The 22,323-nt window shown below is 42.8% G+C and overlaps 1 protein-coding gene across 7 annotated transcripts in view; it reads right to left on the bottom strand.

Moving 5' to 3' along the window:
• Positions 1–7,891: 7,891 nt before the first annotated feature.
• Positions 7,892–22,323, bottom strand: part of LOC126471511 (uncharacterized) — a 51,697-nt gene continuing 37,265 nt past the window's right edge. For 6 of the 7 annotated variants that reach the window (XR_007586318.1, XR_007586319.1, XR_007586316.1 and 3 more), the window contains one exon: positions 10,799–10,981. Coding sequence is in view for 1 of the 7 variants with exons in the window: in XM_050099732.1 (XP_049955689.1) it covers positions 8,114–8,273; positions 8,523–8,557 (195 nt within the window). In the remaining 6 variants the exon portion in view is untranslated. Of the gene's footprint in view, positions 8,274–8,522; positions 8,558–10,798; positions 10,982–22,323 lie in introns of those variants that run through there. The other variant, XM_050099732.1, reaches the window with a different exon arrangement.

The following is a 22,323-nucleotide window of genomic DNA, read 5'->3' as shown; positions in this document are numbered from 1 at the left end:
GTACATCGCAACCTTTGTGATACTTAATAATAGACAAACTTTCAATCATTAGCTATTCTGTCTCAGAACAGCCGCATTCGCAGAACAACCAATAGCCTTTCATCCATTAAGTATACCGTCATATATCATAATAATTAACTGTTTGGTGGCTTCGGTAAATTACCCAAAATCCAGTAAAGGAATTAATCAGGGATGTTTCAACACGAATGCTTAAAAATTCTTTTGTAGTTAACCTATTTTCAGATTATGAAGAGTTCTTTGTTACAGCTTGTATTTTTGTTCCAGGTGGCACTGAACTTGATGGCTGTAGTGATGTCATGAAGGCACAAAGTTGGAAGTTGTTAAACCTTCAGAAACAAGATTTTCAAAAGTACTTCTTCTCAGATACCAATATTTTGCCCCTGTTTGTGTCGGATACACAGATGTCTCAGTTGTTATCACATAATTTGAGTGTAGTGACTGAATCTAGAAAACAGTTTCTTTTGCTTCCATGTACCCCAAGCATTATGTGCAATGCAGGACTCCTAACAAGCCAAACACCCAGAGCACAGCCCTCTGTCTTCTCTTGCAGTTTCTGCAGTTCAGGAGCACAGTCCGGAAGTCTGACTCATGTTGACCGGACCGGCAGGGCGAAAATGGTCAACGTGGGTTCGAAGCTGGTGACAGAACAGACTGCTACAGCACGAGCAAAGGTTTTTGTGGGACCCGAACTGATGAAACTCGTACGAGAAAGGTGACGTACTTAGCGTTGCTCGCCTGGCGGGAATTGTGGGGGCCAAGCAGACGTCCAGCCTTATCCCTCTGTGTCATAATATATCTTTATCCTCTGAGGCTGTGGACATTGAACTGGACTCTGCTCTCAACTGTGTGATTATAACTGGCACGGCAAAGTGTAGAGGGCAGACGGGCGTGGAGATGGAAGCTCTCACTGCTGTATCGGTGTCTGCCTTAACAGTGTACGATATGTGCAAAGCTGTGAGTCATGACATTGTGATATCTGAAATAATGCTTCTGGCCAAAAGTGGGGGAACTAGAGGAGACTTCCACCAGACATGAGCATCTGTGTGGGTCAGTGAAATAAGTTAAGTATACCTGGTGTGATGTAGGCAAATTTCAAAGTCTGTTCGTAGTTATCATAAATTATATACACATCGAATTGGACTGAATATAAGTTGCACCTTTAATTTCGAAAAAGAGAGAAACTTAATTAAAAATAATTTGTGAAGTTGCCCATTTACAAAAGCTTTTCAACATGTGATTTACCCTTAACCACTTTTTTTGTAGTACACTGTAGATAAATTACACACAAAAACAAAGCTTTCAGTTGCAGTTTTCATGTAAGACACTCTTAACTTCACTAACATTCATTCTTTTATCACTGTCAGTATTTTTGTCACTCTCCTCCCAAAGTACAGTGCCGTCACTACAATCCCGGGCATTGCATGTGCAGCATTTCTTGAACCGTACCTTTAAAAAGCACATCTGTTAGATGAAGAACTGTGAGTTTGAAATTTGCAACGTAACTGTACCGAATTCCAAAATTTTCTCTCAATGTTGTGCTTCATTGGTGAAGAATAAATTATATTCTTTAGTTAGAGAAAAATTGTGCCTGTCCCATTGTCTAAAATAGTGAAACTGTGAGAATGGTAATACAGAGGGGTCCAGAAAAATGTAGACTCTCTTTGATAGTCAATATTGATGGAACAAAATGGCATAGTGTCAAAATTCTTGCATGGGAGGAAGATCATTTTGTGTGTTCAAAGTGACACCTGTTAGCAGCCAAGCAACATCAATGTTGCTGAATTGTTGACTGAAGTACAGCTGTCAGTGTTGCCAGTGTGGTAGCTGCACAGGATGTCTTGATGGTTTCTCATATCTCATTCAGTGTAGCTGGGTTCTGTTGGTAAACTTTGTTTGTTGAGGTCCCCCATTGGTAGAAGTCGAGAATTGTAAGGTCCCGTAACCTTGGTGGGCACTTGACAGCTCCTCTTCGACTTATCCGTCGTCCAGGTAAATTTTCATCTAAGTAGAATCTGATATCTCTGTGGTGGTGAGGCGGAGTAGTCTTGTAGGTAAAAATCTTTTGTTTCCAAACACCTCTTGGATGGCTAATAAAATCAATGTTTGCAGCATATGATACACCTCACCAGTTATGTACCTTCAAAGAAGAATGGGTCAGAGAAACAATACTATGACGGACCACACCACACATTAACACCAAGTGAAGTAACATGTTTGTCCATGTGAACATGAGGATTTTCAGCAGCCCAATACACGCAGCTATGACAGTTTACATTACCATTCAGGTTGAATTGTGCCTCATTAGGCCAGATAACCTTCCCTGCAAACCATTCATCTTCGTGAAGCATGCCTTCAGACCACTCGTAGTGCTCCATCCTTCGATTCGAGTTGTCCTCATTCATAGTGTGAAATAATCTTGGAATGTACGCTTTCCACTTTGCAGTCTTCAGAATTTATCATGCACTTGATCAGCTTACCCCACTTCCCCATACATCCTGCTTCATAGATTTTTGAGATGATCTACAAAAATGTTGCAATACAGCAGTGCTGGAACCTGGAGGTTGATGTTCTTGTTCGGAGGACCTTTCCTTGTGCACATTTTAAACAGTATTGTCGGCTTAAAATTTATACCAAATACAATAAATTGTTGTTTCAGTACAGCCTTGCATTGCTCAAACAATAGTTGTACTTCATTCAGTGCTGCATTGTCATCTGCTGGAAACCCACATGACAAGATCTGTTGGGAAAACAGTGGTTTATGCTACCACTCAAAATTGCAGCCATATAACACATTGTTCCAAAGGTAATAACTATCAGAGAATGTCTACATTTTTCTGGATCCCTCTGTAGTCACTACCTAAATGGGATATCAACAAAGAGAATGTTTGCATTGCTACCTCATACACAACAATTGATTTACAAACTGTAGTGATATTTTTGTTTCATTTCATACTTAAGAAGAAGCACTACAGTTGAGGTTTCTATGATTCATAAAAGTCCCAGTTTTTATGGGGTGTGCTGTATACTCTAATTTTTTTGGAGATTTTTTGTAGAAATGGTGTATCTTATATTCAGGCCAGTATGGTACCTGTTTCCATCCTGTTTTAAGTCTTAATTCAAAATATTTATCTTTCTTTTTCCAATACCTGATCAATTTGAGAGAGATATTTAAAACAAAAAATAAGCACTAGCAAGTACGTTAATTTGCTATTGTTAAAACTTTATCTCGTGTATGTTTTCTACAATTTTGATATGACACCACCTGCACTCTTATCTTGTTGCCAGTAAAAAGTGAGTAAGTAGGTCATTAAACTCTCTCTCTCTCTCTCTCTCTCTCTCTCTCTCTCTCTCTCTCTCTGTGCCCTCCCCCAGCTGTGTGGTAGTGTCCTCTGTGTTGCTCTATTGTTTCAATTTTTGATGGTCCCGTGCTGTTAAAAGTTGAGGTGAAGTGTTCATTCTTAAATAAATAGTGTGTATCAGCTCTTTTCTCCTAGGATCAGGTTGTCATTGCTGTGTTCATTGAAGTAAAATGACACTTTTTTAACAGTTCCTAAAATGTGCACCACTTCATTGACACTTTTGCTCAGGTGTAGAGCATATTGGCCAGACTAATTTACATGTTTCAGCTTTACACTGTATGGTATCCTCTTTTTTAAAGGCCTATTATCTTTCTTGTGTGTGACTTGTCCAGAGATTGAAAATGTTTTATTTTGTAAGTTACCAATCCAGAACAGGTTTCTGTCAATTTAATTCTTCAGGTTTTTCCAGAAGTTTGCTGAAATTCCCGAGTTGTCCTTTGCACAGTCGGACATCATTGTCTTCCTCGCATATTTCGGTGACATTAGTCGTTGCTTTTACAAAGTGCTACTTGAGACTGATCGTCAAATGGAGCAGGTCTGTAATTTGTTCCCTCTGCCTTCCTGCTTCATCTGCAATCTGCTCTGACAGACACCATCCTCGGGTATCCGTGTTGCGTGATATTCCGAGAGCCATCTACACTCACGGGCACGATCCTTGTGTGTTATGTTTTCAGTCCAAGCTGGCTGGTAGAATTCTGTTTGCGGGCTGTCCCTGTTTGGGGACAAGGATCGGCAGGGCATGAAACCCTAATCTTTCATCTTTCAGTTAACTCAAAAGTCGAGTGTCACTTTTTTCATGTACTGCGGTTACAAATATAAGAAAATACAAAATGAAAATTTCTCAACATAGTCATGTTTCTTTTCAGTATGTTTCTCAGATCAGTACACTGCAATGTAAATATTCCATTAAAAGAATATATTTTTGATTGTTACTTCAGTCAAAGATGCATTGCCTTTTTGACTTAACAATCAGTGTCAAATCATTGTCCCTCAAACAATCCTGCAGGGGTTTGACAACGTGAGACCATGGCTTTATGGAGCATCACCTAGAATTAGCTGCCGTCTTTTCTGACATGATTTTAAATCAATGCTATCATCACTGTTTCTTTTGCTTAGGGTTTTGAGTCTAGGAATGATGCAAACAATCAGCAGTTTATTTCTTTCTTACGTGATCTTTTTTCTCCTCCCTAGCCCCCTTTCTTCTTTCATTTGGTAGCCGCGAGCAAATTGAATATTCCTGATTTTGTTTGTATTTATTAATCTGTTTGTGCCCCTAATTCTTAAAAGACTTCATTATGACACTAATACTCTGAAGCAGCAAATTTGGGAAAAAGAGCTGCATTCATTTATGCTGTTGTAAAATGGAGGAATTGGTTGTAGTTGAAAAAAAAAATCTGCCTTTTACAGCTGCTGATTTTTGTCATTTATTTTACGTAGCCCACCCATGATCTACAATCAGGTCTTCCTTTTTATGTTGTATTTTTTATAAGAATGTTGAAATATAGATGATTGTTATGCATCTTTGCAGCAGCTAAACTTGAATATTGTACTTAAAAATGTTATTTGTTGTCTTTTTTAAATTAAATTGTTATGTTTAAGAAGTGAATTAAATAATTGTTACCTGTGACATAATTTTGTAGCAGCTAAAATTAAATGCTGGTCTTCAATATTTTAATTGTTATAGTTTGGGGTATGATTGTTGTAATTAGAAAATGAATGTGTGCCTTGTGCACTATGTTGTTACAGTAATTTGGAGTTTATTTTGTACATCATCTGGTGTAAATTATAAGAATTTAAGCAAAAACTTCTGTCTCTCAACAGCTTTCTTAATAACACTATTCCAGTAACTGGATATGCATATTGAAATATCTGTGTTGTATATTAGATTCTATGACCTGTACCAAGGCAATATTTTGCGGTTGCAAATTTTCTTGACTATTATTAAGTGTGTGTGTGTGTGTGTGTGTGTGTGTGTGTGTGTGTGTGTGTGTGTGTGTGTGTCGCTTATGCCCTACATACGAGTCCTCCAAGCTACTGATGATCTGACCAATGTACGACATGCCAAAATGCTACGGCTGCATGGGGAGATACAATTAAATCCCATCCCCCCCCCCCCCCTCTCTCTCTCTCTCTCTCTCTCTCTCTCTCTCTCTCTCTCTCTCTCTCTCTCTCTCTCCCCCCCCCCCCCCCCCTCTCTCTCAAAGATCGGCAGGTTCAGGAATCTAACACAGAAAGAATTTAATCACGGTTTCTTTTTCATCTCTATCATACAATGTAGTCCAATTTTTTGCTAATACAGAAATAACATTTTGTGATTTATGTTGTGTACTCTTCAAAAGATCTAATGATGTCCTCATTCCTTTCTTATAAACAAAACAAGAAAAAACTGACAATAATTGTTGTTAAAATAAAACACAGAACAGTGTCTCCATAGCATCAATGAGAACATCCTTTCAGCACCTTTGACCCAGGCAGTGAACACAGCAGCGGTCAGTCTATGACTTGCAGCAGGTGAATCCCAGTCAGCTGCATTGCTCATGCACCCCACATAAATAATAATAAACAAAATCTAACAATACACATAACCAAGGCTTGATTTGTGACAGTATACTACCGCTGATGACGAAAAAAATTGGACCCAAAGATTTTGAGATGTGGTACAATAGAACTTTTGCTCTAGTTGAAGCGGTAAGATGCAAATGTTGTATTCACACTTTTAAAAAGCTCAGAAAAGTGTTATAACTTTTTCAGAAGTCTAAATCAAACTATGGAAACTCTCGGTAGGAACTTAGAAATATAGGAAATGATAGAGTGCTACTTACCATAAATACATGTTAAGAAGTCTATTTTTTTTCTTTTAACAAATCTAGCACTGCATATTACTGCCAAATTAGTCATTACCTATGATTGCCCCAGTGGCAGAAGTATGTATAATAATGTCAAAACGTTTGTGACACTACACACTAGGAGAAGCTCAAGTTTCAGATACACATTGATTGCGTTCTTGATGATGCTATCTACATGTTCATCCACACTCTGAAAACCACTATGAAGAGTATGACAGAGGGTACATCTCACTGTACCAGATATTAAAGCTTGTTCATGTTTCAAGACCATTTAAATCTTTCTCTGCATGCTGTAATTAATCTAATATTGTCCTCACGGTTCCTATGGGAGCAATAGTTACAAGGTTGTAACATCTTCCTAGAGTCGTCTTTTGGTAAGCATACTTTCTTAGGATAGTGTACATCTTATCCTGAAGCGTCTGCCAATTCAGTTATTTCAGCATCTCTGTGACACTCTCCCTTGGGTCAAACAAACCTGTGACCATTTGATCTGCCCTTCTCTGCATGCATTCAATTCCCCATTAATCCATTTTGATACAGGTCCCACACATTTGAGCAATATTCTAGGATGGATCACACAAACGATTTGTAGAATGACTGCATTTCTATGGTATTCTACAAAAAAAAATCTCACTCTTTCGCCTGCCTTACCCCTGAGTAGGCCCATATGACTGTTCATTTCATATCCCTACAAAGTGCTTCACCCAGGTAATTGTACGAATAGACTTAATCCAAGCAAGACATCCTGATACTGTAGTCATACCACACTGCGTTTTCTTCATTTCGCAAAATGCACGATTTTCCATGTCTGAACATTTAAAAGAAAGTTTGAAATTATCAAGATCTGACGAATGTTTGTACAATTTCTTTCAGACTGTACTTTATTCTAGATAAATGCACTATCTGTGAAAAGAGTGCTTTACTATTAATATTGTCTGCAAAGTCATTAATGTACATGAACATACCTCTCTGTGACACATCTGAGGTTATTTCTACATCAGATGATGACTCCCCAGCCAAGATAACATTTAAGTCATTCCTACCAAAATATCCTCAATTCCAGTGACAAATTTCACTCGATACCCCTCACGGTAGCAATTTTGATAATAAGCATCGATCTGGCACTAAGTCAAAAGCTGTTCAGAAATCGAGAAATACTGCCTGCACCTGTCGAGTCAGGAAGACTAAAGTTTTAAGGTCAGGTTGACAAAACAGATTTTTAATACTCTTGGAAACAACCCTAAAGTTTCTGACGTACTACAGGGGAATGACAAAGGGATCTTTGGCAGACTAGATTAAATCTAAGCGGCATCTCAGACCGACCAGAGTTACAACTTTAAAGGCTTCTACACTGAGCAAATACAACGGGCTGTTGGAGGAAGAATGCAAAGGCAGCTTCTAGTAATGTGCAATTGCTATTCTGCGTGGTCTTTAATGGCCATTATCAAATTTTAAAAAATTAAGAATAACAATAACACAGTACACAACAGGAAGGGTACAGCAGACTTTCCCTGATTGTTCCTTACATTACCTTTCCTTGATTTTTTTTTTTTAAATTATAATGTTTCTAAGTCTTTCCTGGTTTCCATTGAAAGGTTTGGATTGTTTCAAAGATTAATTTACACATTTTTTAATATTTTATTTTAATGTATTCTAGGACAGGAACTCAAAGAGCACAAGTATAAAAAAACTGCATGTAGGACATTCATGTAAAGCTTCCCATTTTTAACTGCTAGGTAATGACAGTCTATTTTGTTACAAGAAAATGAATCGGGACTTAGTTCTCCAGAGCTGATACTATTATAAGGAGTTGTGATGGAAGAACATGAGTTCCAAACAATGGATGCCTTGGATCTGTTTGCTGCTGCTTCTTTTTAATCTCTGCTGCTAATCCCATGAGTGAAAGATCTCTACCAATGAAAAAGTAGATTTGAATGACATCAAGTTTCTTCTCTTGTCGATAGTTGTTTCTACTGAAGAGAAATGAGTCTGGTCATCTTTGTCCATTTGCAGTAGTTCAAAGGTGTCGTAGCACCTGACACGTATGCTTGAAAATAACAAACGATCAATATTGTAATTAACAAAAGTATTGTCAGCAGTAAGCAGTATTTATCACATCCAAGAAGTTTGTAAAAGCTGTGGACCCTTGTTTTATCATGTCAATCCATTTGTGCCAATGGCTAACAGAGTACCATTCACCATCATGTCAAGTGGCAATAACAGTTTGCTTGCATCATAAATATTGAGTGTCAAAAGTTAATTCTAACAATATGAAATAGGACAGATTGCTACTCACCAGTTAGAGCAGGCAATGTGCAGCAGACAAGCATACTGAAAAAAAAAAGAAACTGTCAGATATTATATACTCAAAAAAACACTTAGGTACTGAAGGAATTATCCAAATACCAAATAGGGCTGAAATCAGTAAATGTGACATACATGTGAAGACAGAAAAATAATTACAGTTTCAGAAAAAACTGGATGATTTATTCAAGAGAAAGAGCATCACAAATTGGATGAGATGGTCCACCTCTGGCCCTTATACAAGCTTGGCTCTGGCTGATAGAGTTGTTGGATGTCCAACAGAGGGACATCATGCCAAATTCTATTCAAATGTCACTGTAGATAGTCAAAATCCCGAGGTGGTCTAACGGCCTGCCCATAATGCTCCTTACATTCTCAATTGGGGAGAGATACAGCAACTTTGCTGGCCAAGGTAGGGTTTGACAAGCATGAGGACAAGCTGTGTGCGGACAGGCTTTATCTTGCTGAAATGTAAGCAATGTAAGGCTTGCCAAGAAGGGAAACAAAATAGGATGTGCAGTACTGTCAACAGACAACTATGCTGTAGGGGTGACATCCATGTCACCCCTACAGCATAGTCGTCTGTTGACCAAAAGGGATCCGTTATGAAAAGAAATCGCACCCCAGATCATCAGTCCTGGTAGTTGGACCGTATGGGATGTGACATTCACGGTGGTATCCCACCGTCTGGGGGGTCTTCAGACACATCTGTGCTGATCATTGGGGCTCAGTTCATAGTGGGATTCATCACTGAAGCCAATTATATTCCAGTCAATGCAATTCCAGACCAGGGACGTGCCTGGGGACACACCAGATAGCAGTGCGATACCAACCTGGCTGCTGGCTGCCATACAGCCAAACGAGGACTGATGGTCTACTGTGCCATTTCTTTTCATAACAGGACCCCTTTGGTTGTCATCTGTGTCACCATTACAACACAGACATCTGTTGACGATATTATAAACCCCATTTTGTTTCTCTTCATGACAAGCCATCATTTGCTTAGATTTCAGCAAGATAATGCCTGCCCACACACAATTCGTCTTCATACTTGCCACACCTTATCTTTGCCAGCAAGGTCACGGGATCTCTCCCCAACTGAGTATGTCTGGGGCATTATGGGCAGGGCCACCCAACCAGCTCATGATTTAGACAATACAATGTGCCACTTGGATAGAATTTGGCTTGATGTCCCTCAGTAGGACATCCAACAAATCTATCAATGCCAAGCTTGCTCAAGAGTCAGAGGTGGACCAACTTGCTCAATTTGTGAAGCTCTTTCTCTTGAATAAATCAATCAATTTTTCTGACATTGTAAATTTTTTTTTTTTTTTTGTCTGTGCACGTACATCACATCTACATATTTCCATCCCACACAGATAATTCTTTCATGCTGCATAATGTTTATTTTTATCTTACGAGTGTAATCTAATGGACAGAGTCCACCTCAGCATAGGGAGTCTCTGCTGGTTGGGAGTGTGGAGGTGGACAGACAGAGAGAGGTGTACTAGGGGGACAGTAACAGTGTGTGAGATTGGAATGGGAGCAGTGGAGGGCATTGAGGTGTGGGGCCACAGGAACGAAGCCTAGAAACTTTAGCTGCGACATATTCTTCACTCCTGTAAACCCCGTTACCTAAACCTTTGCTAGTCTCTCTGTCTCACATATCTAGGCCTTTACCTGCTCCCACCCCAGCCTCACACCACCACACCTGCTTGATGAGGACTGTCCCATACTTTCTAATATCTAAAAATCTTCCTTCAATGTGCCAGTCTGCCACTCAGAGTCTCCTCTAGGTGGGGAGCAGAAAGCTATCCTATTTCATATTATTGTTATTCCATCCCAGATTTCCCAATGTTTAAAAATTAATTTTACACTTGCCGTAAAGTATTACACAAACACTAAGTGGTTATTTTTTCTGATTTTCAAATTATATTTTAATCTCATTTTTGTCCCTTTATCTAATCAACTTTGCAGTGTGAGATTTCTGACGAGAGTACGAGTTATTCAGAAAGTAGGTAAAAAGTAGTGAATTCTTCCTTTGAATCACTCTCACTTAGTCTCAGGCGCGAGCAAATGTGTGTACCCGTATATGCATTTAGCTGTATCAAATTATCTTCCCCAACACACAAAATGGGGGTCATTATTCATTTTATCTTGAAAGTATGTGTGAAACGCACTTTCCACAAAAAGGCTCAGATGCATAACTCTCAAAATATGTGTTTGAACAATAGGTCTGGAATTTTTAAAGACAAGGCGAAGAAACCATTGGATTGTATAACTTTTTTATTAATCACAAAGAAACAACATGATTCAAAGACATCACCAACAGCAATGGACGTTCAAGTGAATTGTCTGCCTCCAATTCTGATCACAGAGAAACACTCCAATAGGAAAGAGGGCACAACATCCAGCTCCATTTTCAAAAGCTGCAATGTCAAATATTACAACCTGTAACAAAAAAAGGTCATGTGATAAATATAGTTTACATATCGATTACAGTAACAGAGGCATATATGATCTACTAGGAAGGGGGAACAGAAGGGCAGGACATGGGGAACAATGAACAGATGAGATGTGAAACCATGGTAAGTTAATAGTGGCGATAATGCCAGTTAATTACATGTGTGGGAAAAGCAACCACTCTTGCAATTCAGAGCTACTCTTGTTTCTGCAACTGATCTTCCGTTCTTTCATTGGTCCTATTTTTCTCATATTAATAATTCTAGTTATAGAAGGTTTTCTAACTAAAAGCTTATTAGCATTTTGTAATGAAACCGATAAACAATACAGTCACATTCTCTAATGGAAGAACACAGTACATCGCGTTCGTAAATAACTTGATCCAACAAAACTTTTTATATGAGTATCTCGACATTCATTACATGACATTTAATTTTAAGTATCAATACAAACACTTACATAAAACATTATTTACACTCAAAACCCATTATTCAAAACTGATGTCCATATGTGTAACTGTTTACAGTAGCAATTATTAATATAGTTACTATTGCTAGCTTTAATATGGATTGTTAAAAAGTTTAGAAATGTTAACTTAAAAATGAACTGTAAGCAAAATCTTTTCTGTTAAAAAGTTAATGTTGAAACCACTGGAGAAACATTATAATGTATTATTGTAGTCATCATGTACACTGAAAAAAAAAAAAAAAAAAAAATTGCAACACCAAAAAGTAATTAACGTAGAGTAATGAAATTTCAGGAATATATATGTCTAAGTAACTTATTTAAGTGATTAACGTCGCAAGATCACAGGATAATATAAGTGCGAGATACACCATTGCAAATGTGATACAGTAATACATTGAAATCCAGTGTAACTGCCCGAATGTAAGCATGCAAACGTGCATGCATTGTGCTGGATATGAGTTTGTGGGATGAAGTTCCATGCCTGTTTCACATTGTCATCGAAACAGGGATGGTTAATGCTGTTTTTGGGAGACACTGGAGTTGTTCAACGATGTCCCGTGTGCACTGAATTGGAGCCAGACCTGGTGATCAAACAGGTCAAGGCAACATGTTGACGTACTGTAGAGTATACACCCATGCCTCCATCTTTGCTACCCTCCCTGTTTACCTCTACCCTGTTGCTTCATAACCTGGGTTGTGAGTAACTGAATCCACTTTCTCTTCTTCCCCTTCTTTCCCCTCTCTCCTCCCTGATGAAGGAACAAAGTTCCAAAAGCTAGGATACGTAAATTTTCTGTTATGTTTTGTGTATCTATTGGCTGTACTGGCCAGCCCCTCTATCTCTTTGTTAGTATTTGTTTCACGTCTTTATATGAGATTTTCCATCATCACAATAATGTTAGTTTATAATTTATGGACAGCCTAATCCATTATTTCCTGTCAAGGTTTGAAACTTTAGTAAATCATAATTTTTGTCTTGGTAAAATAAAGGTGATTAGCTGTTTCCCTCATGCACATGTAAGAGACTGTCAGTTCACATCTACGTTTATAATCTGCAATCCACCAGGAGGTGCATGGTACAGGGTAAGTCCCATTGTACCAGTTATCAGGGTTTCTTGCTGTTTCATTCATGTATGGAGCGTGGAAGAATGATTGTCTGAATTTGTCTGAATGCCTCTGTGTGAGCAGTAATCATTATAATCTTATCTTCACGACCCCTGTGAGAGCAATATGTGGGGGGTTGTAGTATATCCCTAGAGTAATCATTTAAAGACAGTTCTTGAAACTTTGCTAATACACTTTCTTGGGATAGTTTACACCTGTCTTCAACAGTCTGCCATTTCAGTTCCTTCAGTATCTCTGTGACACTCTCCCATGGATTAAGCAAACCTCTGACCATGCTGCCTTTCTTTGTATACATTCAATGTCTCCTCCTAGTCTTATGTGGTACAAGTCCCACACACTTTAGCAATAGTCTATGGTGGGGGGGGGGGGTCACACGAATGACTTGTAAGCATCTCTCTAGTAGACTGATTGCACTTCCCCATTATTATACCAATAAACCAAAGTCTACAACCTGCTTTACCCACAACTGAACCTATGTGATCATGCCATTTCATATTCCTACAAAGTGTTACACACAGGTATTTGTACGAGTTGGCAGATTCCGACAGTGACTCACCCATATTATAGTCACAGGATACTAAGTTTATACATTTCTAAACATTCACAGCAAGTTGCCAATCACTGCACTATGTTGAAATCTCATCAAGATCTGACTGAATATTTATGCAGCTTCTCTGAAATAGCACTTCATTACAGATAACTGCATCATCTGCAAAAATCCTGATTTACAGCAAGGTCATTAATGGGCAAGAACTGCAAGGGCCCCAACACACTTCCCTGGGGCACACCTGAAGTTACTTCTACATCTGATGATGACTCTCCATCCAAGGTAACATGCTGTGTCCTTCCTATCAAAAAGTCCTCAATCCAGTCACGAATTTCACTTGATACCCCATATGATCGTACTTTTCATAGTCAGTGTAGGTGTGGAACAGAATCAAATACTGTTAGGAAATCAAGAAACACTATCTACCTGTTGCCTTGATCCAACGCTTTCAGCAAGTTATGTGAGAAAAGTGACAGTTGGATTTCATATCATCTATGTTTTTGAAAACCATGCTGGTTGATATTGAGAAGGTAGTTCCGTTCGAGATACCTCATTATGTTTGAGCTCAAAATATTTTCTAAGAATCTACAACAAATCGATGTCAAGGCTACTGGATGGTAGTTTTGTCACTCCTACAACCCTTCTTGTAGACGGGTGTGATCTGTAATTTTTTCCAAAAACTGGATAAGGTTTTTTGGATAGATTACAGTGAGAAGAGAGGATAACTCAGCCACAAATTCAATATAGAATCTGACGGCGATTCCATCGGGGTCTGGAGCTTTGTTTAATGATTTCAACTGTTTCTCAACACAACTGACACTAATACCTATTTCATTCATTTTTTCAGTGTACTAGGATTGAATTGGGGCAGTTCTCCTGGGTTTTTATTTGCAAAGGAACATTTGAAAATCGAGTTCATAATTTCAGCTTTTACTTTGCTACCCTCAATATCAGTTCCTGTCTCACTTGCTAGGGACTGGACACTAACTTTTGTGCCACTAACAGGCCTTACATACGACCAGAATTTATTTGGATTTTGTGAAATGTCATTTGACAGTATTCTGCTACAGTAGCCATTGAAGGCTTCATGCATTGCTCTCTTGACAGCCAAACATGTTTCATCCAGCGTCTCTCAATCTATAATCCTACACTTTGTTTTACACCTATTATGCAGTAATCTCTGTTCCTTTAGACGTTTTCTTTACAGTGACTGTATACCACGGAGGTTCCATCCCATTATGAACTGTTCTACTAGGAACCTATCTACTCAGTGCATGGTCAACTGTTCTTTTCAAGTAGAGGAAGAGCACCTCTACATGCTCCTGACCTGTCCTGAAAGTTTCAAGTTCCTCACTGAGATAAGATAATACTAATTTCTACTTAGTTAACTGAACGCATAATAAGAGGATCCTCACGACACAGTAAATAACTGTGCGTCAGTCGGGTGTGGCCAATGCGGAGCCAACAAACGACGACTGAGTCCCTGCGGGTGGCTCGCAGGGATGACCGCCAAACAGTCGTCGTCTCCTTGATATGACGGAGTTTGTTTGGCACGGGCAGGTTGCGCCATTCAGTGTCCCAGAAATCGAAAACTTTGCGGCGTAATAGTGCCCGCAAATCAGTCGCCGGGAGGCCAATCTCCAGAGGTGGTTTACTGATGGCCTCTTTCACCAGGCGGTCAACATTCTCATTGCCGGGGATCCCAACATGGCCTGGGGTCCACACAAAGACCACAGAGCGGCCGCTACGTGCAAGAGTATGCAGGGACTCATGGACAGCCATCACCAGATGAGAACGAGGGAAATACTGGTCGAGAGCTCGTAAACTGCTCAGGGAATTGCTACAGATAACAAAGGACTCACCTGAGCAGGAGTGGATATACTCTAGGGCACAAAAGATGGCGACCAGCTCAGCTGTGTAAACGCTGCAGCCATCCAGCAAGGAACGTTGTTCAGAATGGTCCCCTAGAGTAAGCGCATATCCGGCACGACCAGCAACCATCGAACCGTCAGTGTATACAACGTCAGAGCCCTGATACGTGGCCAAGATGGAATAAAAACGGCAGCGGAAGGCCTCTGGAGGGACGGAGTCCTTCGGGCCCTGTGCCAAGTCGAGCCGAAGGCAAGGCTGAGGAACACACCATGGGGGTGTCGCAAAGTGGCCCGGAAAGGAGGTGGAACTGTAAAAACCCTAAGCCCGGAGAGAAGCCCTTTGACGTGGACTGCGATCGTACAACCTGACCGGGGCCGACGTTCAGGAAGATGGACGACCGATTGCGGGAACAGGAGACGATAGTTTGGATGCCCGGGCAAGCTAAAAACATGGGCAGCATAAGCGGCCAGTAAATGTTGGCGCCTCAATCGCAGTGGAGGGACACCTGCCTCCACAAGTATGCTGTCCACAGGGCTGGTGCGGAATGCTCCTGTCACCTGTCGAACCCCACAGTGGTGAACGGGGTCCAGCAGTTGCAACGCTGAGGGCGACGCTGAGCCATACGCCACACTCCCATAATCAAGCCGGGACAGCACAAGGGCTTTGTAGAGCTGCAGCAGCGTATTACGATTGGCACCCCAAGTTGTGTTGCTGAGGCAGCGAAGGGCATTCAGATGCTGCCAGCACTGACGCTTGAGTTGACGAATATGTGGAAGCCAAGTAAGCCGGGCATCGAACAGCAATCCCAGAAAACGGTAAGTGTCAACAACCCTGAGCATGGCATCCTGAAGATAGAGCTCAGGGTGGGGATGGACAGTTCGACACCGACAAAAGTGCATAAAAAAAGTCTTCGCAGGAGAAAATTGAAACCCATGAGCTAGGGCCCATGCCTGCGCCTTGCGTATGGCCCCCTGCAACCTACGTTCTGCAACACTAATGGTGGAGGAGCTGAACAAGATGCAGAAATCGTCAGCATATAACGTGGGTGAGACAGACGACCCAACTGCTGCTGCAAGGCCATTAATGGCCACAAGGAAAAGGGGCACGCTCAATACTGAGCCCTGTGGAACGCCGTTCTCCTGGATATGAAGTGAACTATGGGATGTGCCAATTAAAACGCGGAATGTCTGAACAGATAAAAAATTCTGAATAAAAATGGGGAGAGAGCCCCGGAGACCCCACCCGTGCAACGTGGCGAGTATATGGTGCCGCCACGTCGTGTCATATGCTCTGGAGAGGTCGAAAAAGACGGAGACAAGGTGTTGGCGCCTGGAAAAAGCAGTGCGGATTGCAGACTCAAGAAAGACCAAAGTATCGGCGGTGAAACGGCCCTGACGGAAGCCGCTCTGGCACTGAGCCAGAAGACCCCGAGACTCGAGCAGCCAACACAGCCATCGACACACCATACGTTCCAGTAGCTTGCACAGAGTATTTGTCAAGCTGATGGGTCGATAGCTATCCACAGTAAGCGGGTCCTTACCAGGCTTCAGCACCGGAATGATGGTACTTTCTCGCCACTGCGACGGAAAGACACCATCGCCCCATATGCGGTTGAAGATGGCAAGAACACATCGCTGACAGACCGGGAACAGGTGTTTGAGCATCTGATTGTTGACGCCATCTGGCCCAGAGGCTGTATCGGGGCACTGTGCCAGGACGCTTTGGAGCTCCCACAAACTAAATGGGGCGTTATACGTCTCAGGGTGGTGAGAAGCTAAAGAAAGCCGTTTGCCTTCCTCCCGGCGTTTAAGCGCGCGAAACGCAGGCGGGTAATTCCCCGACGCAGAGGCCCGAACATAGTGCTGTGCGAAATGCTCGGCGATTGCATCAGCATCGGTGGATACCGCCCCCTTGATGGTAAGCCCTGGGACACCTGTAGAGTGCTGCACTCCAAAGATGCGCCGAATCTTCATCCACACCTGGGAGGGTGAAGTACGGGAACCAATGGTGGAAACGTACCTCTCCCAGCACTTCTGTTTCCGCCTCTTGATGAGCCGCCGTGCCTGAGCACGGAGACGTTTGAAGAAAATTAGGTTCTCCAAAGACGGGTGCCGCTTATGTCGCTGAAGAGCCCGCCGACGTTCTGTAATGGCTTCAGCGACCTCCGGAGACCACCAAGGCACTGCCTTTCGCCGGGGGCACCCTAACGAACGAGGAATGGTACGTTCCGCAGCGGAAACAATTGCTGCAGTCAGTGTCTCAACCGCCACATCGATGGTACCGTGGGGGAGAGATGCAACAGTGGCAGCAGAGGAGAATGTTTCCCAGTTTGCCTTGCTAAATGCCCATCTAGGCAGGCGTTCATGGGATCGACGCTGGGGTAGTGAAAGGAAGATGGGAAAATGGTCACTACCACACAAGTCGTCATGGACTCTCCAGTGGACCAATGGTACAAGCCCTGGGCTGCACAACAACAGATCTATGGCCGAGAACGTGCCATGCGCCACACTGAAACGCGTGGCAGCGCCAGTGTTTAAGAGGCAGAGGTCAAGTTGGGAGATGAGATTCTCGACATCTCTGCCTTGGCCAGTAATCTTCGATCCACCCCACAAGGGATTGTGGGCGTTAAAATCCCCAAGGAGAAGAAAAGGCGTGGGAAGTTGGGCGACAAGAGCAGCCAATTCGGTCAGGGAGACTGTACCACCTGGAGGGAGATAGACACTGCAGACGTTTAAGTCCTGGGTAGTCCTTACGCGGACAGCCACAGCTTCCAAAGATGTTTGAAGGGGCACAGGAGCACTATATACAGAGGTAAGGACATACACGCAGGCTCCACCTGACACACTATTGTAAGTGCTTCGGTTGCAGTAATAACCCCTGTATCCACGGAGGACAGGGGTCCGCATTGCCGGGAACCAGGTTTCCTGGAGAGCAATGCATAAAGCAGGTGTCAAGCTTACAAGCTGACGTAGCTCAGGTAGATGGCTAAAATAACCGCCACAATTCCACTGGAGCATTGTACAAAGCGTGTCCTGTAGAGGCATTCAGGCACTGAAAAGGCAAATTACTGGGCAGGGTCACATGCTACCACCGACTGAGTGACGGATGTCGCTACGGCCATCGTTTCTGAGGAGACGGCGAGATCCAGGTCATCAGGGGACGCAAAGAGCTCGACCTCATCCTCAGAGGCTGAGCTGACAGGAAGCGTTGGTGCGGGAACCACTGGGTCCTTATCCTTCTTGGAGAGGTTCCTCTTCTCTCTCTTGTCTTTCGGAGGAGGGTTGGCATGCTGGGTGGGCTTTCCTGACGCATTATCAGGAACAGAGGAAGGGCGTGAAGCCCTTCGACCAGCAGCTGGTGGCTTCTTCAGCCACTGGCTAGTGTCTTGTGAGACACTGGGGAAGTCCTTGGAAGGGACTCCCCCAAGGGATCCCTTCCGAACAAGTGAGGCCGGAGGAGGCTGTTGCGTCTCTGGCTGAACAGCCGGAGAGAGATGTCGCTTCCCCGGCTGAGGAGCCGGACAGGGCTGTCGCCGCTCCGGCTGAGAGGTGGGGACCGACGTCCCCGGTTGCTTGGGGCGCACTGCTCCCAAACTGTGTGTTTTGGGAGGAGTGGAATAGAGAGTGGCCCCCACCGGTGGTGGGGCAGGTGAAACGTGACTGTTCGGTTGGCCAACTGTCAAAGGAGTCTTTGCAGGAACTGGTGGCTGCAGTGTTACAGCAGCATAACTCCTCAACATAGGTGTGGGGTTGAGCCATTCTAATTTCTTCCTCGCCTCTTGGTAAGTTAAACGGTCCAGGGTCTTAATTTCTTGTATCTTCCGCCCTTGATGGTAGACTGCACAGTCTGGCGAGCAGGGAGAATGATGCTCCCCACAGTTAACGCAGGTGGGAGGTGGAGCACACGGAGCACTTGGATGCAAAGGTTGTCCACAATCGCGACATGTGGGGCTGGCAGTGCATCTGGAGGACACGTGTCCGAATTTCCAGCACTGGAAGCATCGCATAGGGGGCGGGACATAGGGCTTGAAATCGCACCGGTAGATCATGACCTTGACCTTCTCAGGCAAGCAGTCGCCCTCAAAGGCCAGGATGAAAGCACCGGTAGCAATCCTATTATCCTTGGGTCCCCTAAAGACACGACGAACGAAGTGTGCACCTCGTCGTGCCAGGTTCTCCCGTAGCTCGTCATCAGACGGTAGCAGAAGATCTTTATGAAAGATAATCCCCTGGACAAAATTTAGTGACTTATGGGGAGTGACGTTAACGGGTATGTCACCAAGCTTCTCACAGGCGAGCAACGCCCTTGACTGTGCAGAGGAAGGTGTTTGTATCAAAATGGCCCCGCTCCGCATTTTGGAAAGAGAGGCCACTTCCCCGAACTTATCTTCAAGATGGGTCACAAAGAACAGAGGCTTAGTCCCCAAAAATGAATCCCCATCAGTTCTGCTGCACACAAGATATCACGGTGAATATGGCTCCTGTCTGTCCGCAGCCCTGCGTCCCTCCCAGGGCGTGGCTAGGGAAGGGGACGATTTGGGGTTACATGCCACAGCGTTAAAGTCTACTTTATTGCGCTTAGAGACGTTGGTGGTCATGCGACCACCGGATTGAGATTGTACCCATTTCACTGCGGGATATCCACCCCGATGCCACCCACTCCGACCAGGGGCTCTCCCCACAGGTGGCACCCAGCCACAGCAAAGGCCACCTAGCAGGATGGCCGTTGCCGGGAGTCCTGATGCCCCGGAGAGACGGGCATCTACTCCTTGGCTTACGTGGGGAGGCGGCAGCTCAGGCATCGGCAGTACGATCCCTGTGTTGTCAGGGGGCTACAACCTAGAGGGTACATGACGACCCCACCACAACGGGCTGGCTACCGTGCTGGATTTTGGGTGCCATGGGTAGTCCACAGTGATCGTGGGTGCAGATGATGATGCACTAAGGGCGTAACTTACACAATCCATCAGGTGTGTATGCCCAAAATGAGGGATGGAGGGTGCAGTTACGAGGCCCAGACGATAAAGAGTGCCAAGGTCTTAGGGCACAGAGGACTGATGGTGCACCACGTAAGGGGTCCTTCCCCAAAAGGCTCTTACTTCTGTTGAATTTGGAAAAATGGAGGTCAAACCCTAATGGGGACCATCACATTAAAGGCCGAAACAGTTGAGACTCCTTTTAGTCGCCTCTTACGACAGGCAGGAATACCGCGGGCATATTCTAACCCTCGAACCCGCAGGGGGGAAATGGACACAGGCAGACAGTGTTTGTTGGTAATGAGGATCACCCTGTGGCTACACTAGCCTTGGTGCACAGCCAGCACATCTTGGCACAGTGTTACACCGTCCGGGTTATCTGGATACTTCCCACTAACACCAACCTGTCAGAACTCCAGAGATGGGAACTTGCCCTTCAGTATATCCTCTCTTCTCGTTATCCGCCAGGCCTCAACCTCCGCTAATTTCAAGTTGCCGCCGCTCGTACCTCACCTGTCTTTCAACATCATTTTTGCCTCTGTACTTCTGCCTCGACTGACATCTCTGCCGAATCTCTTTGCCTTTACAAATGTCTGCTTGTGTCTGTGTATGTGTGGTTGGATATGGGTGTGTGTGCAAGTGTATACCTGTTCTTTTCTCCCCCTAAGGTAAGTCTTTCCGCTCCCGGGATTGGAATGATTCCTTACCCTCTCCCTGTGTGTTTTTCCCTCTATTATATAAATATAATCATACTATCATTTATTGTTGATGTGCCCTATTCTTGTATACACGTAATATACAGAGAAGAATTGCATTTTATGTTCTTTATATCTGCTTTTTTCATATTCTATTCGAATTTTACGATTCCAACAGGACAAAAACATGCCACGTAAACTTACATTTGAAGAAATTCTAGCAGAACTAGAGAACCATCAAGAGAGTGACGATGAAGATGATATACAGAATTGGCGATTATTCCACCCGATGCAGATGTAATAACAGATGAAGAAGACACTGACGAAAATGTACTGTTGTACAAGATGACGCCGGTACTTTAGAACTCACAACCAGCTGAGATGAAGTTAATGCTACAGTTGTACATCCAGAAGCCAAAAGAAGGAAAGCGTTGGGAGGTGGAGGAGAAAGTGGTATGTTATCTACAAAAAAATATATATGTAAGTGGTATAAATGTCAACCAACGTACACAAACAATAGTGAACCAGGGAAGAGCAACAAACATTATGATGCGGAATGTCTAGAAAATAACACAGTGCCCCAAGTGTTTGAGGATTTTTTTTCTGAGAAACTAATGGATACTATTATTGAACAAAGCGAAATTTATTCTTGCCAACATAACAGAATAAATTTTCTGCTAACCAAAGAAGAACTAAAATTATTTATTGGCGTATTACTTCTGAGTGGTTATCATAAGCTTCCCCACAAGAATAAGTACTGGGAACAGGCTCCTGATGTCGGTGTTCCTTTAGTCTTCAACTCCGGGTCAAGAAATAGGTTTGGGAAATAAAGAGATTCATTCATCTCAATGACAACTCCAAAATAGACAGAAACGACAAGATGTACAAACTGAGGTTATAATTTGAAATGCTGAAATAGGAATTTGGTAAATTTGGCGTATTTCATTCAGAACTCTCAACTGATGAAATAATGGTACATTATTATCGCAAACATTCAGCTAAAATGTTTCTGAGGGAAAAGCCTATCAAAGTTGGATATAAAATTTGGTGTCTTACAAGTTCCAATGGCTTTCTTTATAATTTTTCACCATACTGTGGCAAGACTGACAACAAACAGGAGCCTTTAGGTGCAAGGGTAATAAATGAACTAACCAGCATGATTCCAGAATCAGAGTATCCGAATTATAAGCTTTTCTTTGACAACTTTTTCACCAGTGTTGACACACTGATCACACTCGGAAAGAGTAAAATGAAAGCTGCAGGAACAATAACAGAGATCCGAACTAATGCATGTCCTTTGATTGACTCGAAAAGAATGGCAAAAGGAAGGAACGAGGATTCTATGACTACAGATTTGACAAAGAGAATGAAGTTCTGGTTGTGAAATGGAGTGACAACAAACCAGTATGTGTAGTGACAAATAACAGTACTATTATTCCTCGAGTTCTACAAAAAGATATTCACGAGCAAAAAAAAAAGGAAATATCTGTTACACTGCCACATATCATTGAAGAATACAATGCCCATATGGGTGGCATATATCTACTGGACAAGCAGATATCACTTTATAGGACGAGGATAAGGTCAAAGAAATGGTGGTGGCCATTATTCACACAGATGATATATATCTGCGTAGTAAACACATGGC

This window comes from Schistocerca serialis, chromosome 3 (genome assembly GCF_023864345.2).
Source record: "Schistocerca serialis cubense isolate TAMUIC-IGC-003099 chromosome 3, iqSchSeri2.2, whole genome shotgun sequence".
Lineage (NCBI taxonomy): Eukaryota > Metazoa > Arthropoda > Insecta > Orthoptera > Acrididae > Schistocerca > Schistocerca serialis.
This window is presented reverse-complemented; position numbering and strand designations above follow the sequence as displayed.